At 49.9% G+C, this 15,009-nt stretch overlaps 1 protein-coding gene across 1 annotated transcript in view; it reads left to right on the top strand.

Annotated features, from left to right (window-relative positions):
* The window catches only part of NME8 (NME/NM23 family member 8), a 405,852-nt gene that overhangs the window by 141,815 nt on the left and 249,028 nt on the right, over nucleotides 1-15,009 (top strand). The window contains exons 8-9 of the mRNA XM_030207906.1: nucleotides 228-306; nucleotides 1,049-1,085. Coding sequence (XP_030063766.1) covers nucleotides 228-306; nucleotides 1,049-1,085 — 116 coding nt within the window. The remainder of the gene's footprint in view (nucleotides 1-227; nucleotides 307-1,048; nucleotides 1,086-15,009) is intronic.

Below are 15,009 nucleotides of genomic sequence, written 5' to 3'. Positions count from 1 at the left end.
GCTACCATTGTCGGAAATTGGGCTTTAGTGCATGCCAGGGTAATCTACTTGTTCGTTAAAGGCTCGTTTAGTTTAATGCATCTTGCCCTTAGTTATTTTTCAGTTTTCAGTATAAATTGCATGGCTGCAGTCTATACTGATACCTGTGCATTGAGCAACATCTGTTGGAATTTTACTGTCAAGGTTTATTTTTATTATTATTGTTATTATTTTTTTTTTTGCTTTAGGTACTTTTCATTTGATGTCTCAGAAGAGGAGGAGGACAGTGGTGTCAAAAAGTTCACCCTACACATCCATGATTCTCATGTTTGGGTCCTGTGCATGAGATGTGTGGTTGCTGTTCTGCCTGCCACCAGATGGCCATAAAGAATGCATTGAGAAGCTCTTTTGCTTTCTTAACTTTGGCCTCCATGGAAGAGGTCTGCAAAACTGTGACATGGACTTACCTGCACATTCATGTCCTATTACTGTATGGCTAAGGACTTCTGATAGGCTTGGTCAATACGTCCTGCAAAGTGTCTTTCATGATTACATTCCAATTTCATCTCCCCTATTTCCCAATTTTACTATTTTCATATTGCCTTCATAAAAAATATAAAAATGGAAAAAATGTTAAAATGGTGTGTTGCCATAAAAAAAAGTTTGTGCATTGGCACTGAAGATTTCTATTCCCCATCCCCACCCCACCCCCTTTCTTTAAAGGCATCCTGTTGGTAAGAATTTCCATGTATGAGTTCTGCAAATTTGCTGACCCAAAGCAGATATTTTCTAAGGACTACAGAACAGTAGTCCTCACAAATCCTGTCTGTTCTAGAGTTGTCTCTTCCTGGAAGTTTTTATGATTGACCTGAAGTGGCCCCGCACAATGATGCTGAACTAAGTTATTCTACATATGCATAGTAGAGTTCTCTAGAAATGATTTGTTTACAGTGCCCTAACCTTGGACTATATTGCATGACAGCATTCATGTATGAGGACTGGTATCCTGCTGTCCTTATAGACCATCTATTACAGATAAGGAACTTATTCAATTTTGTTTCTCTTGGAGGAATGCTGTGGATAATAGAAACTTGCATGCTCCAAAGGTAAGTATATTCTCCCTGTATTGATGGATCATATAAATAGGAGTCCTTTGAGTTAAGGGTCTACTTACTAAACAATGCTAGTAGTTTTAATGTAGTTTTTATCATGCATTGAAGTAAGCATGCTAAATTTTAACATTGTGCATTAAAATGCACAATAAAACACTAAAGTATTACATATGATCGGGATTTCATGTTATGCTGTTATTAGTAATTTTGTATGTATGTATACATATTCTATATATATATTTACCTTTTTTATATAATCAGAATGCCTTGTCAGTTCTACTTTTTTTTTTTTTCACTATAAATATTTTTCTCCGAGGACAAGCAGGCTGCTTGTTCTCACTGATGGGTGACGTCCACGGCAGCCCCTCCAATCGGAAACTTCACTAGCAAAGGCCTTTGCTAGTCCTCGCGCGCTGATGCGCACCGCGCATGCGCGGCCGTCTTCCCGCCCGAACCGGCTCGTGTTCAGTCTTCTTTTGTCCGCGCTCGGTACGGTCGTGTTTGCGCCGTTCGTGCCCCTTAAGTTGACCCTCGCGCGTCTTTTTGACTTCGCTTCTAAAAATTAAAAAAAAAATAAAGGGATTTAGGAGAAGGGCCTTTCGGTCTTTTTCCCCTTCCCGTATTTCCAGTTTTTGCCCCGTTAAGTTTTTTCTTTCGTTTTCGGGGTAGGCCCTTTTGAGGCCTCGGGTTGAGTTTTTTCTCCCCCTCTTTTTGGTGCCTTACTGCAATTACGAGTTTTGATTTCGCCGGCGTGATTTTTCCGCCCATGTCATCGAAGTCTCCCAGCGGCTTCAAGAAGTGCACCCAGTGCGCCCGGGTAATCTCGCTCACTGATAGGCACGCGTCGTGTCTTCAGTGTCTGGGAGCTGGGCACTGCCCGCAGGCCTGTAGTCTTTGCGCCCTTTTACAAAAAAGGACTCAGGTAGCGAGATTGGCCCAGTGGAACGTGTTGTTCTCGGGCTCTTCGTCGGCATCGGCACCGGGAGTATCGAGTGCATCGACATCGTCAAGACCTCCGACCTCGGCGACTGTATCGATTGCATCGAGGCATCGACCCTCTGCATCGTCGGGGCCGAAACATCGGAAGGCGGCGTCGGTGGTACTGGGACCTCCACTAGTGCTGATGTCGTCGGACGGTGGTGCTTCGACCGGAGTGCAGGTGAGGGCTGTCCATTCCCCTGCTGGTGGCGGTGAGCCTTCGGGTGGGTCTCCCCCTACCCTGAGGGCTCCTGCGGTACAGCCCCCCCCGAGACGGACCTTCTTCGGCCTCGGCCCCGAGGAAGCGACGGTTGGATTCTACGTCCTCGTCGGTACCGGGAAGTTCCGGTGACATGCTTCGTTTGAAAAAGTCAAAGAAGCATCTACACCGGTCTCCTTCCCGCATCGGTACCGAGAGCTCTGGGTCGCCGAGGGAGTCGGCACCCAGTAGGCATCGGCACCGGGAGGACTGCTCACCCTCTGTTCAGGAGGTGTCGATGCGCTCCACCTTGGACAGCCCGGAACAGCCTCCACGCCCGGAACAGACTCTGACTTCGACGCCTGCATCGGCTTCCATGTCTGTCTCCACAGCCGCCCTGCACGAGAGTCTCCGGGCCGTTCTCCCAGAGATCCTGGGAGAGCTGTTGCGCCCTTCCCCACCGGTACCGGGGGTGCTTGCGCCATCGGTACCGTCGAGTGAGGCGCCGGCTGGCCCCTTGCCCAGGGTGAGGTCTCCGACATCGGTGCCGCTTGTGGTACCGACTGCCGTCGCCTCCCAGGAAGGCTCCCCGACGACGTCGGCGGAGGGAGCTTCGCCGGTGCGGGCGAGGGAGTCTACCTCTCGATGCTCACACCGTGGCCGTGGTTCCACGGAGTGGAGCTGGGCACGGCTTCAGACACAGGTTCGTGAACTTGTCTGATACCGATGGTGAGGCCTCGTAGGAGGAGGAGGAGGACATCAGATATTTCTCTGACGAGGAGTCTGATGGCCTTCCTTCTGATCCCACTCCCTCCCCTGAAAGGCAGCTTTCTCCTCCCGAGAGTCTGTCTTTTGCGGCCTTTGTCCGGGAGATGTCTACGGCCATCCCCTTCCCGGTGGTTGTGGAGGACGAGCCCAGGGCTGAAATGTTTGAGCTCCTGGACTATCCTTCTCCCCCTAAGGAAGCGTCCACAGTACCCATGCATCATGTCCTAAAAAAGACATTGCTGGCGAACTGGACCAAGCCTTTAAGTAATCCCCACATTCCCAAGAAGATCGAGTCCCAGTACCGGATCCATGGGGACCCAGAGCTGATGCGCACTCAGTTGCCTCACGACTCTGGAGTTGTGGATTTGGCCCTAAAGAAGGCTAAGAGTTCTAGGGAGCATGCTTCGGCACCCCCGGGCAAAGACTCTAGAACCTTAGACTCCTTTGGGAGGAAGGCCTACCATTCCTCTATGCTCGTGGCCAAAATTCAGTCTTACCAGCTCTACACGAGCATACACATGCGGAACAATGTGCGGCAGTTGGCGGGCTTGGTGGACAAGCTCCCTCCTGAGCAAGCCAAGCCATTTCAGGAGGTGGTCAGGCAGCTGAAGGCGTGCAGAAAATTCCTGGCCAGAGGGGTATATGATACCTTTGATGTTGCGTCCAGGGCCGCTGCTCAAGGTGTGGTGATGCGCAGACTCTCATGGCTTCGTGCCTCCGACCTGGAGAATAGGATCTAGCAGCGGATTGCGGACTCGCCTTGCTGTGCGGACAATACTTTTGGAGAGAAGGTCGAGCAGGTGGTAGAGCAGCTCCACCAGCGGGATACCGCTTTCGACAAGTTCTCCCGCTGGCAGCCTTCAGCTTCTACCTCCACAGGTAGATGTTTTTATGGGGGAAGGAAGACTGTTCCCTACTCTTCTGGTAAGTGTAGGTACAATCCTCCTTCTCGACAGCCTGCGGCCCAGGCTAAGCCCCAGCGCGCTCGCTCTCATCAGCAGCGTGCGCCTCAGCAAGGCCCCTCGGCTCCCCAGCAAAAGCAAGGGACGAGCTTTTGACTGGCTCCAGCAGAGCATAGCCGACATCAACGTGTCAGTGCCGGGCGATCTGCCGGTCGGGGGGAGGTTGAAAGTTTTTCACCAAAGGTGGCCTCTCATAACCTCCGATCAGTGGGTTCTTCAAATAGTCCGGCAAGGATACACCCTCAATTTGGCCTCCAAACCTCCAAATTGCCCACCGGGAGCTCAGTCTTACAGCTTCCAACACAAGCAGGTACTTGCAGAGGAACTCTCCGCCCTTCTCAGCGCCAATGCGGTCGAGCCCGTGCCATCCGGGCAAGAAGGGCTGGGATTCTATGCCAGGTACTTCCTTGTGGAAAAGAAAACAGGGGGGATGCGTCCCATCCTAGACCTAAGGGCCCTGAACAAATATCTGGTCAAGGAAAAGTTCAGGATGCTTTCCCTGGGCACCCTTCTTCCCATGATTCAGGAAAACGACTGGCTATGCTCTCTGGACTTGAAGGACGCCTACACGCACATCCCGATACTGCAGCTCACAGACAGTATCTGCGATTTCAGCTGGGCACACGTCACTTCCAGTACTGTGTGCTACCCTTTGGGCTCGCCTCTGCGCCCAGAGTGTTCACGAAGTGCCTGGCTGTGGTAGCAGCGGCACTTCGCAGGCTGGGAGTACAAGTGTTCCCTTATCTCGACGATTGGCTGGTGAAGAACACATCCGAGGCAGGAGCTCTACAGTCCATGCAGATGACTATTCGCCTCCTGGAGCTACTGGGTTTGTGATAAATTATCCAAAGTCCCATCTTCTCCCAGTACAGAGACTCAAATTCATAGGAGCTCTGCTGGATTCTCGGACGGCTCGTGCCTATCTCCCAGAGACGAGAGCCAACAACTTGTTGTCCCTCGTCTCGCAGGTGCGAGCGTCCCAGCAGATCACAGCTCGGCAGATGTTGAGATTGCTGGGCCACATGGCCTCCACAGTTCATGTGACTCCCATGGCCCGCCTTCACATGCGATCTGCTCAATGGACCCTAGCTTCCCAGTGGTTTCAGGCTGCTGGGGATCTAGAAGACGTGATCCACCTGTCCACGAGTTTTCTCAAATCCCTGTATTGGTGGACGATTTGGTCCAATTGACTCTGGGACGTCCTTTCCAAATTCCTCAGCCACAAAAAGTGCTGACTACGGATGCGTCTCTCCTGGGGTGGGGAGCTCATGTCGATGGGCTTCACACCCAAGGAAGCTGGTCCCTCCAGGAATGCGATCTGCAGATCAATCTTCTGTTGTTACGAGCGGTCTGGAACGCTCTGAAGGCTTTCAGAGATCGGCTGTCCCACCAAATTATCCAAATTCAGACAGACAACCAGGTTGCCATGTATTACATCAACAAGCAGGGGGGCACCGGATCTCGCCCCCTGTGTCAGGAAGCCGTCAGCATGTGGCTCTGGGCTCGCCGTCACGGCATGGTGCTCCAAGCCACATACCTGGCAGGCGTAAACAACAGTCTGGCCGACAGACTGAGCAGGATTATGCAACCTCACTCACGAGTGGTCGCTCAACTCACGAGTAGTGCGCCAGATCTTCCAGGTGTGGGGCACCCCCTTGGTGGATCTCTTTGCATCTTGAGCCAACCACAAAGTCCCTCAGTTCTGTTCCAGGCTTCAGGCCCCCGGCAGACTGGTATCGGATGCCTTCCTCCTGGACTGGGGGTAAGGTCTGCTGTATGCTTATCCTCCCATACCTCTGGTCGGGAAGACTTTGTTGAAACTCAAGCAAGACCGAGGCACCATGATTTTGATCGCTCCTTTTTGGCCGCGTCAGATCTGGTTCCCTCTTCTTCTGGAGTTATCCTCCGAAGAACCATGGAGATTGGAGTGTTTTCCGACCCTCATCACACAGGACGAAGGGGCGCTTCTGCATCCCAACCTCCAGTCTCTGGCTCTCACGGCCTGGATGTTGAGAGCGTAGACTTTGCCTCTTTGGGTCTGTCAGAGGGTGTCTCCCGCATCTTGCTTGCTTCCAGGAAAGATTCCACTAAGAGGAGTTACTTCTTTCTATGGAGGAGGTTTGCCGTCTGGTGTGACAGGAAGGCCCTAGATCCTCGCTCTTGTCCTACACAGACCCTGCTTGAATACCTTCTGCACTTGTCTGAGTCTGGTCTCAAGACCAACTCTGTAAGGGTTCACCTTAGTGCAATCAGTGCATACCATTACCGTGTGGAAGGTAAGCCGATCTCAGGACAGCCTTTAATTGTTCGCTTCATGAGAGGCTTGCTTTTGTCAAGGCCTCCTGTCAAGCCTCCTGCAGTGTCATGGGATCTCAATGTCGTTCTCACCCAGCTGATGAAACCTCCTTTTGAGCCACTGAACTCCTGCCATCTGAAGTACTTGACCTGGAAGGTCATTTTCTTGGGGGCAGTTACTTCAGCTCGTAGAGTCAGTGAGCTTCAGGCCCTGGTAGCCCAGACCCCTTACACCAAATTTCATCATAACAGAGTAGTCCTCCGCACTCACCCTAAGTTCTTGCCAAAGGTTGTGTCGGAGTTCCATCTGAACCAGTCAATTGTCTTGCCAACATTTTTTCCCCGTCCTCATTCCTGCCCTGCTGAACGTCAGCTGCACACTTTGGACTGCAAAAGAGCATTGGCCTTCTATCTGGAGTGGACACAGCCCAACAGACAGTCTGCCCAATTGTTTGTTTCTTTTGATCCCAACAGGAGGGGAGTGGCTGTGGGGAAACGCACCATATCCAGTTGGCTAGCAGATTGCATTTCCTTCACTTACGCCCAGGCTGGGCTGGCTCTTGAGGGTCATGTCACGGCTCATAATGTTAGAGCCATGGCAGCGTCGGTAGCCCACTTGAAGTCAGCCACTATTGAAGAGATTTGCAAAGCTGCGACGTGGTCATCTGTCCACACATTCTCATCTCATTACTGCCTGCAGCAGGATACCCGACGCGACAGTCGGTTCGGGCAGTCAGTGCTTCAGAATCTGTTCGGGGTTTAGAATCCAACTCCACCCCCCTAGGCCCATGTTTGTTCTGTTCCAGGCTGCACTCTGTTAGTTGGTAAATTTTTTAGGTCAATCTCAGTTATGTCCTCGCCGTTGCGAGGCCAATTGACCATGGTTGTTGTTTGAGTGAGCCTGGGGGCTAGGGATACCCCATCAGTGAGAACAAGCAGCCTGCTGTCCTCGGAGGAAAGCGAATGCTACATACCTGTAGAAGGTATTCTCCGAGGACAGCAGGCTGATTGTTCTCACAAACCCGCCCGCCTCCCCTTTGGAGTTGTGTCTTCCCTTCTCTTTGTCTTGCTACATATGAGACTGGCCGGCACGAGCCGGTTCGGGTGGGAAGACGGCCGCGCATGTGCGGTGCGCATCGGCGCACGAGGACTAGCAAAGGACTTTGCTAGTGAAGTTTCCGATTGAGGGGCTGCCGTGGACGTCACCCATCAGTGAGAACAATCAGCCTGCTGTCCTCGGAGAATACCTTCTACAGGTATGTAGCATTCGCTTTATTAATGAAGCAACTTGCAACATTCAAGACAGTACAGATAATGCCAAGTTGACCTAAAATATTGGACATCCATATAATATAACAGAAAAGAACAAAACAACAACCCAGTCACCCTTATGGTGAAAATTGAACTATCAACTCCCAATCACTATAAACAAGGGTCTACACCCTCAGCTCTGTCCTACCCCCTTAAATTTGTTCAAGCATATAATTGCCTCACTTCCCCCTCTAGCCCTCCTCTTCCGTTCCTCCCTTCCCTACCACCCCCCTCCCTCCCTCCCTTCCTTCCTCCCCCCTCCCCAACTATCACCCGTTCCTATCAAAGTTTGATTGTCCCCACCCATTCTTGCAGTTGAGACCATCCTCTCTTGCGCTGTAGCTCCCCATCTGTACGATATGCCGTTAAATGTTCCATAGCTATGAGTTGTTCTAATTTTGCTTTCCAATCCCCCAAGGAAGGAGGGCCAGTAACTCGCCACTTCCGAGCTATCAGGCATTTTGCTGCCACCAGACCCCAACGTAACATTTTGCTCCGTTCCCATGAGTCACTGTCATTATACATCCCCAGCAAGCACACCTGTGGACTGCACACCATGGAATCTCCAAACATTCTTACCAATGCTTTCATCACTGCCTCCCAAAACGGTATCAACCGGGGGCAGGACCACCAAATGTGCAGAAATGAGCCTTTGTCTTTACCACATCTCCAGCACCAGTCAGAAGCATTAGGGTACATTCCCCTAATTCTCTCAGGAGTGTAATACCACCTCGATAGCACCTTTTATGCATTCTCTTGCACTAGAGCGCACGTGGAGGCCTTTTGAACCTCCCCACATATCCTCTCCCATTCCTGATCATTGAAGCAGCAATTTAAGTCTGATTCCCATGCTCCCTTGAAGCGAAAGGGGGCAGGGTCACTGCCTCTCATAAATTTGTATAGCACTGAGATGGATCTAGGCACCCTCCGTAATATACCCCATAAATTCTACAAGCTCTCCTTATCCTGAGGGCTGCCCCCTCTCCATCCCATCGCTCCCATAAAATACTTAATCTGTAAGTAAGAAAAACGATCTCCTTCAGGGAGTCCATATTGTAACCTCAATTCCTCAAAGCTCTTAATCTGGGCCCCTTGGAGCACATCTCGAAAACTCGAAAGGCCCAAGTGATCCCATCGCAGAAAAACCCGATTTTCCTTCCCGGCCCCGAACTTTGGCTCCCATCTTATCCCCGCCCTAGTGGAGACCCCATCTCCCTGTCCCCACTTCCTCCGAAACTCCTCCCATACAGTCAAAATGTGCCTAAGATATGGGTTATCCACGCCCGCCAACACCCCCCCCCAATCCCTCAGTGGTCCATAGTAACGATTTTAAACCCCTATGTGGGAAGTACGATTGTTCCACTTGACCTGTTGGCTTAAGCCTGCCCCCTTCCCACTCCAGCACCATCTTGACCTGAGCAGCCTGATAATACCACTCAAGCCGAGGCATTGCTCTACCCCCTCTTTCAATCTCTCCCCATATCACCTTTCCCGCTAACCGGGGATGTTTTCCGTCCATACAAATTGCAATATCTGGTGTTGTAATTGCTGCATCTCCCGCTTGGGGACCGCCACCGGCAAACACTGAAACAGAAACAACAGCCTAGGCAAGACATTCATCCTTATTACTGCCATCCTCCCCCACTACGACAGCCACAACCCTTTCCACCGTGATAATTCAATTGTAATGCACTCCACTATTTTGCCATAATTAAGTCCATAGACTCTACTCAGATCTCTAGGAATACAAACCCCCAGATACCTAATATGACTTCCGGCCCACTTAAAGCAAACCTCTGCTTCAAACAGTTTTCTTCTTCCTGGGAGACCGAAATGCCTAATGTTTCACATTTCTCCATATTAATCCGCAACTCCGCATACTGTTCAAATTCCCCCAGGACATCCACCACCACCTCCAACGTTTTCCCTGGATCTGTCACATAAAGCAACAGATCATCCGCATACAGTGCCATGCGATGTTCCCTCTTCCCCACTGTGAAACCTCGAAACTCCGGATGGCCATGTAACCTCTCTGCCAAGGGCTCTATATATATAGCAAACAATAGGGGCGATAGGGGGCAGCCCTGCCTGGTTTTATTTATTTATTACATTTGTATCCCACATTTTCCCACCTGTTTGCGGGTTCAGTGTGGCTTACAATACATTGTGAATTATGGAAATACAGTTTGTTACATTGCGATTATGGATTACATTGTGAAGAGTTATGGAAGACAAAGTCAAGTCAATCATCTTTGGGGCGTAGAAACTATGGGATGTGACATAGGGGGAATGATAGGGTGATCGAATAATAGCAAGAGAGCGTTAGGGTATAGCAATTTTATCTGTGGGTAGATTTTTGAGTGGGAGAGAATATGGGAAGAGAGTTTAGAAGAGAATGTCTTGATACATTTTGTTGGTGTGCATGGAATCATGTGTTTTGATCCTTGCAGTAAGTTTTTTTTCAAAGAGATAGGTCTTCAATCGTTTGCGGAAGTCGGTTAGTTCATAGATCGTTTTCAGGTTGCGTGGTAGTGTATTCCAGAGTTGCGTGCTCATGTAGGAGAAGGTTGACTGCATGTAGTACTTTGTACTTTATGCCTTTGCACTTAGGGAAATGGAGGTTGAGGAAAGTTCAGGATGATCCTTTGGCGTTTCTGGGTGGCAGGTCTATTAAGTCAGACATGTATGCAGGGGCTTCATCGTGAATGATTTTGTGAACTAACGTGCATACTTTAAAGGTGATATGTTCCTTGAGTGGGAGCCCAGTGTAGTTTCTCCGTAAGGGTGTTGCACTTTCGTATTTTGGTTTTCCGAAGATGAGTCTGGCTGCTGTGTTCTGGGCTGTTTGAAGTTTTCTCAATATCCACGTTCAATAGCAAAAAAGGAGGTATACTGGCCATTGATCTGTATACAGGCCTTCGGCGCCGCATACAAGGCTGCTATCCACCTGCAGAAATTATCCCCAAGACCCATACACTGCATAACCTCTTTCAGAAACACCCAGTCAACCCTGTCAAACGCTTTTTCGGCGTCTAGTGTTAACAGTATTGCCCCTGGGAGTCTCTTCTGTGCTTCCCATTGCAAGTGGAGGGTACGGCAAATGTTGTCACCCACCTGTCGACCCGGGATAAACCCCGACTGGTCATCCCCTATCAACTTTGGTAGGACCCGTCCCAACCTGTTAGCCCACACCTTGGCCAATATCTTGACGTCAACATTTAAAAGTGAAATGGGTCTATAGGAGCCACATACAGTGGGATCCTTTCCTGGCTTAAGCAACAAAGAGATCCCTGCTTCCATCATTGAATTCGAGATCCCCCTTCCCTCCAATACTCCATTCCCTAGCCTGATGAGCTGGGGCCCCAACTCCTCCGCATAACACTTAAAAAATCGAGCGGTGTAACCATCTAATCCTGGGGCCTTCCCATTCGGGAGGTTCTTAATTACCCCATATACTTCCCCCCATCTTATCGGTTCTCCCAATCGTACTCGCTCAGCTTCACTAAGACACGGGAGCTGTAGCTGATCTAAAAATTGTCCTATTTCCCCCCTACTTATATCCTCCCCCTTCTTATACAATTCTTCATAGTATGTCCCAAAGCTTCTAGATATATCCACATCTGCATAATGCCAACCCCCCTTACCATCTCTCAGCCTTTGAAGAAGTGTCTTCACTCGCCTCGCCCGCAACCGACGTGCCAGAAAAGCGCTTGATTTATTAGCAAACTCAAAGGTCTGCTGTTTCAGCTTGGCTTGCATATATTCAATCTCTATCATTTGCAATTGTGCCAATGCTCCCCTTACTGCTGTAAGCTCCTCCCCCAACTTTTTTGTGGGTTGCCTCTTATGTTGTTTTTCCAGTTGCACTAGGTGAGCTCGTAACTCCAAGGATTTCTGACCTCTTTCTCTTTTTCTCCGTGCACCCCATTTAATAAAAACTCCTCTAACCACTGCTTTCATAGCGTCCCATAAGGATCCATCATTAACCTCACCATATCATTAAGTTGATAAAATTCCTGTATCACCCTCCTGATGTCCTCCCTCACTGTTTCATCTACCAATAGAGTCTCGTTGAGCCTCCATAGGCCCCCCCTCTGCCTAGCCCCCCCAGCCCCTTAAACCTAATCCATATAGGAGCGTGATCAGAGACCTGACAAGTCTCTATTTCTGCTGCTTCTATCATATGCCAACTGTTGCGGTGTACCTCGCATAAGACTGTGCTGCATGTGAATAATGGGTGTAATTTCTCTGTGTTCCATGTAATAATCTCCAGCAATCCACTACCTCACATTCCTTCAAAAAGTTCAATAACGCCTTACGACCAGCGCTTCCAACCCCCCTCCTTCCCATGGAATGATCCAAATCCGCGTCTGGGGCAATATTGAAATCGCCCCCTATGATCACTTGGCCTTTAATAAAACCTTGGATTTCCTCCTTCAGAGAATCAAAAAATTGCTTCTGACCTTCATTAGGTGCATAAATATTAATAAATGTGATCTCCTTACCTTGTAGAAGTCCCCTAATCCCCCAAACATCGGCCACTCGAGTCCCGAAATTCTTCTTGTATGCTTAGCCCACAGGTGTGCCGCACCATTATAGCTACTCCCCCAACCTTTCTGGCCTCTCGTCCCTGATGTACCAGTACTTCTCTAAAGGGCCGGCGCCGCAATAAATGCGTGTCTCTCAGTCTCAGATGTGTCTCTTGCATCATCATCACATCCCATTTTAACCTATTCAATTCCTTAAACACTCGGCCCGCTTCCCTGATGGTGAAGCCAATTCACATTCCAGGACCCTATGTTAGTGTTTCCCCAGATCCCTCCCGCCTCCCCCGCCTTCCCTCATCTTCACCCTCCCCTTTTCCCTTTCCCTCCTCCCCTCTCCCAACCCCCCTCGCTTTGCCGATCCTCTGGTCCAGAAGATCAGCCATAGTAGGAAAAGTAACGTACGTTTCCAGAGGCTTTGATCATATATATCATTAGACAAACCCCCCTCCCCACTCCTCTTATAACCCTTAAACACAGGCTATCCCCCCCTACCCGTGTCTGTTCCTTACCCAACTCTTACCCTCTATTTCCTCCCCCCCAAAACTCTCTTGTCTAACATCAAACTGCGCCAGCACAAGTCCTGTGTGTGCTTTCTGAGCCACTCATACAGTCCGGATGTCTTCCTCTCCCAGAAACATCCCATTGTTCTGGCAAACCAGATCTTCCACTCTCTTCCTCTCCAACCTCAGCAGTTCAGCTTGAAGTCAACACCACTATTAGGTACAACAGCCGCTCGTGACGCACTCCAATTTGGGTAGCGCAGTACCACCTGTTAAAGCGATTACTCTCAAAGCAACCAAGTGACTTGCCCCAAACTCCACATCAAGCATGCTAACCAGCTGTCCTTTCGAGTCCAGGTTTGCTCTATTATCCAGTGTAGCAAAGCGGTAACAACCCATGTGTCCGTAATGTCTCAGCAGCCCCCACTTTAGGAAGCCTGCTTGTCCCTCTTCTTTCCTCGCTCCAGCACCACTTGCCACGCTGAATCTCTCCTAAGAGCCGCTTGAGTTCGCGATTCCTGATTCTGCACCGGTACATCTTGACATCCCATGGCCCGCAACGCCGACCACGCTTCCTCCGGCGTTGTAACCTTGCGGGATTTCCCGTCTACTGTAATCCAAACTGCAAAGGGGAACAACCATCTGTATCTGATCCCCTTAGTACGCATAAATCCAGTAACTTCTCTGAATGATTCACGCTTCATCAGCGTTGTGCGTGCCAAATCCTGAAAGACCCCTATTTTGTAATTCTTCCAGGTAATTTCTTTGCTCAATCAGGCCTGTTTCAGGATTAGTTCTTTTATGGGGAAGTCTAGAAAGCAGACAACCATATCCCTCGGGTTTGAATCTCTGCGGGGTCCCTGTGCTCGATGCGCACGTTGAATGCGTATCTCCGGGGGGTGGGTGTTCGACCCTGAGGCCAAAATATGCTGGCATAGTTCTTTTATAACAGCCTCACAGTTGGAAAGAATATCTAGCTCAGGGATACCTTTAAATCTTAAATTGTTCTGCCGAGACCTATTCTCTAGGTCTTCAATTTGCTCCCTGAGCCGGCCCAACTCCTCCTGTTCCTCAGTTGCCTTCCTCCGCATAGAGTCCACCTCCGATTGAAGGGTCACCATCCCCCCCTTCTACTTCGCCCACTCGGGACCCCAGTTCATGCATCTCCGCTCTGATGTCTTTGAGGGCATTTTGGACATCTAATCGGATCCCGCAAAGTCAGATTTTAAGTCTGAAGAAGCCCTGCTACGTCGGATTGCAACATACTTGCAGCCTTTGCGGGTTCTCGCTCCGTACCGTGTGTTCTGTGGGGCGTGTGCAGTCGCCATCTTGGATCCTCGCAGCTCCGGTCCCACTCTCCCTTCGTTCACTTTTTCGCGACACTCCGGTGTATATTGGAATCGCTCAAGGGTTTTTTTTTGGTGGCATAGCCTGGAGGCGTACTCTCTGTCGTTCTCGATCCGTCTCTCACTGTATGAGCAAGTTTGTAGTGCCAACAACTATCAGCCCCGGCGGAGCTCCTCGTTCAGACCGCCACCTTGGATCATGACGTCCTTTCCTCCCAGCAATCCGTTTTTTTAATCCAAACAAAATTATCCTGCAGATACCGGGTCAGGAGTTAGCTTCCAATGTCACATGTCACCACTCCGGCAACTCACTTTCTTTCTTAAAGATGTATCATATGCTGCAGGCTAGCAGTTAATTATCACAGCGTGAGCTCAATCCCAGTACATAAACTGCTTTTATTCTCCAAGTCTGCCTGTTACAGCCGGGTGCAAAAGACCCTGTCAGTCAACCCTCCTCCACACAGTCACTTCATAGCAAAGAAGGGAGACACAATGTATGAAACTCACAGAACACAGGGCTCCTGAGATAGCGAGGAATGCAGCCCTTTACATAAGAGACGCCTGGGCAAACACTGTACTGGTCTCACGACAGGCAGCTGCAGCTCTCTGTGTCCTCCACGATATTCTCCAAATGTGCTGAAATCTTCACACCAGCCCCCTGTCTCTCAGCAGCCCAGGAATCCCTCGTAACACAGATGTCCTGGCTCAGTGTTAGCTCACGCTGCTTCCCGCCTTCTCCTCAAGCAGAGCCTGTCCAACCCCCACCAGGTAGGCGAGAAGAAACTTTCATCTGCTGCTCTCTCCGCTCTCTGTCCCTTCACAGCTCATTTATCCTCAGCTGCACAATCTCACACCTCACCCTTCAATCCACACCTAATAGCCTGTCAGTGCCTGGGGAATTGCTGGATACCACATAGCCCCAACGGATCCTCTTGTTTAAGCCTCCATTTTAGATGGTAACGTCACTTCCTCCTCCTTGTCAGTTCTACTTTTATTATATTGTGAGCCACAT

The sequence above is a fragment of the Microcaecilia unicolor genome, chromosome 1, assembly GCF_901765095.1.
Source record: "Microcaecilia unicolor chromosome 1, aMicUni1.1, whole genome shotgun sequence".
NCBI classification, from domain to species: domain Eukaryota; kingdom Metazoa; phylum Chordata; class Amphibia; order Gymnophiona; family Siphonopidae; genus Microcaecilia; species Microcaecilia unicolor.
This window is presented reverse-complemented; position numbering and strand designations above follow the sequence as displayed.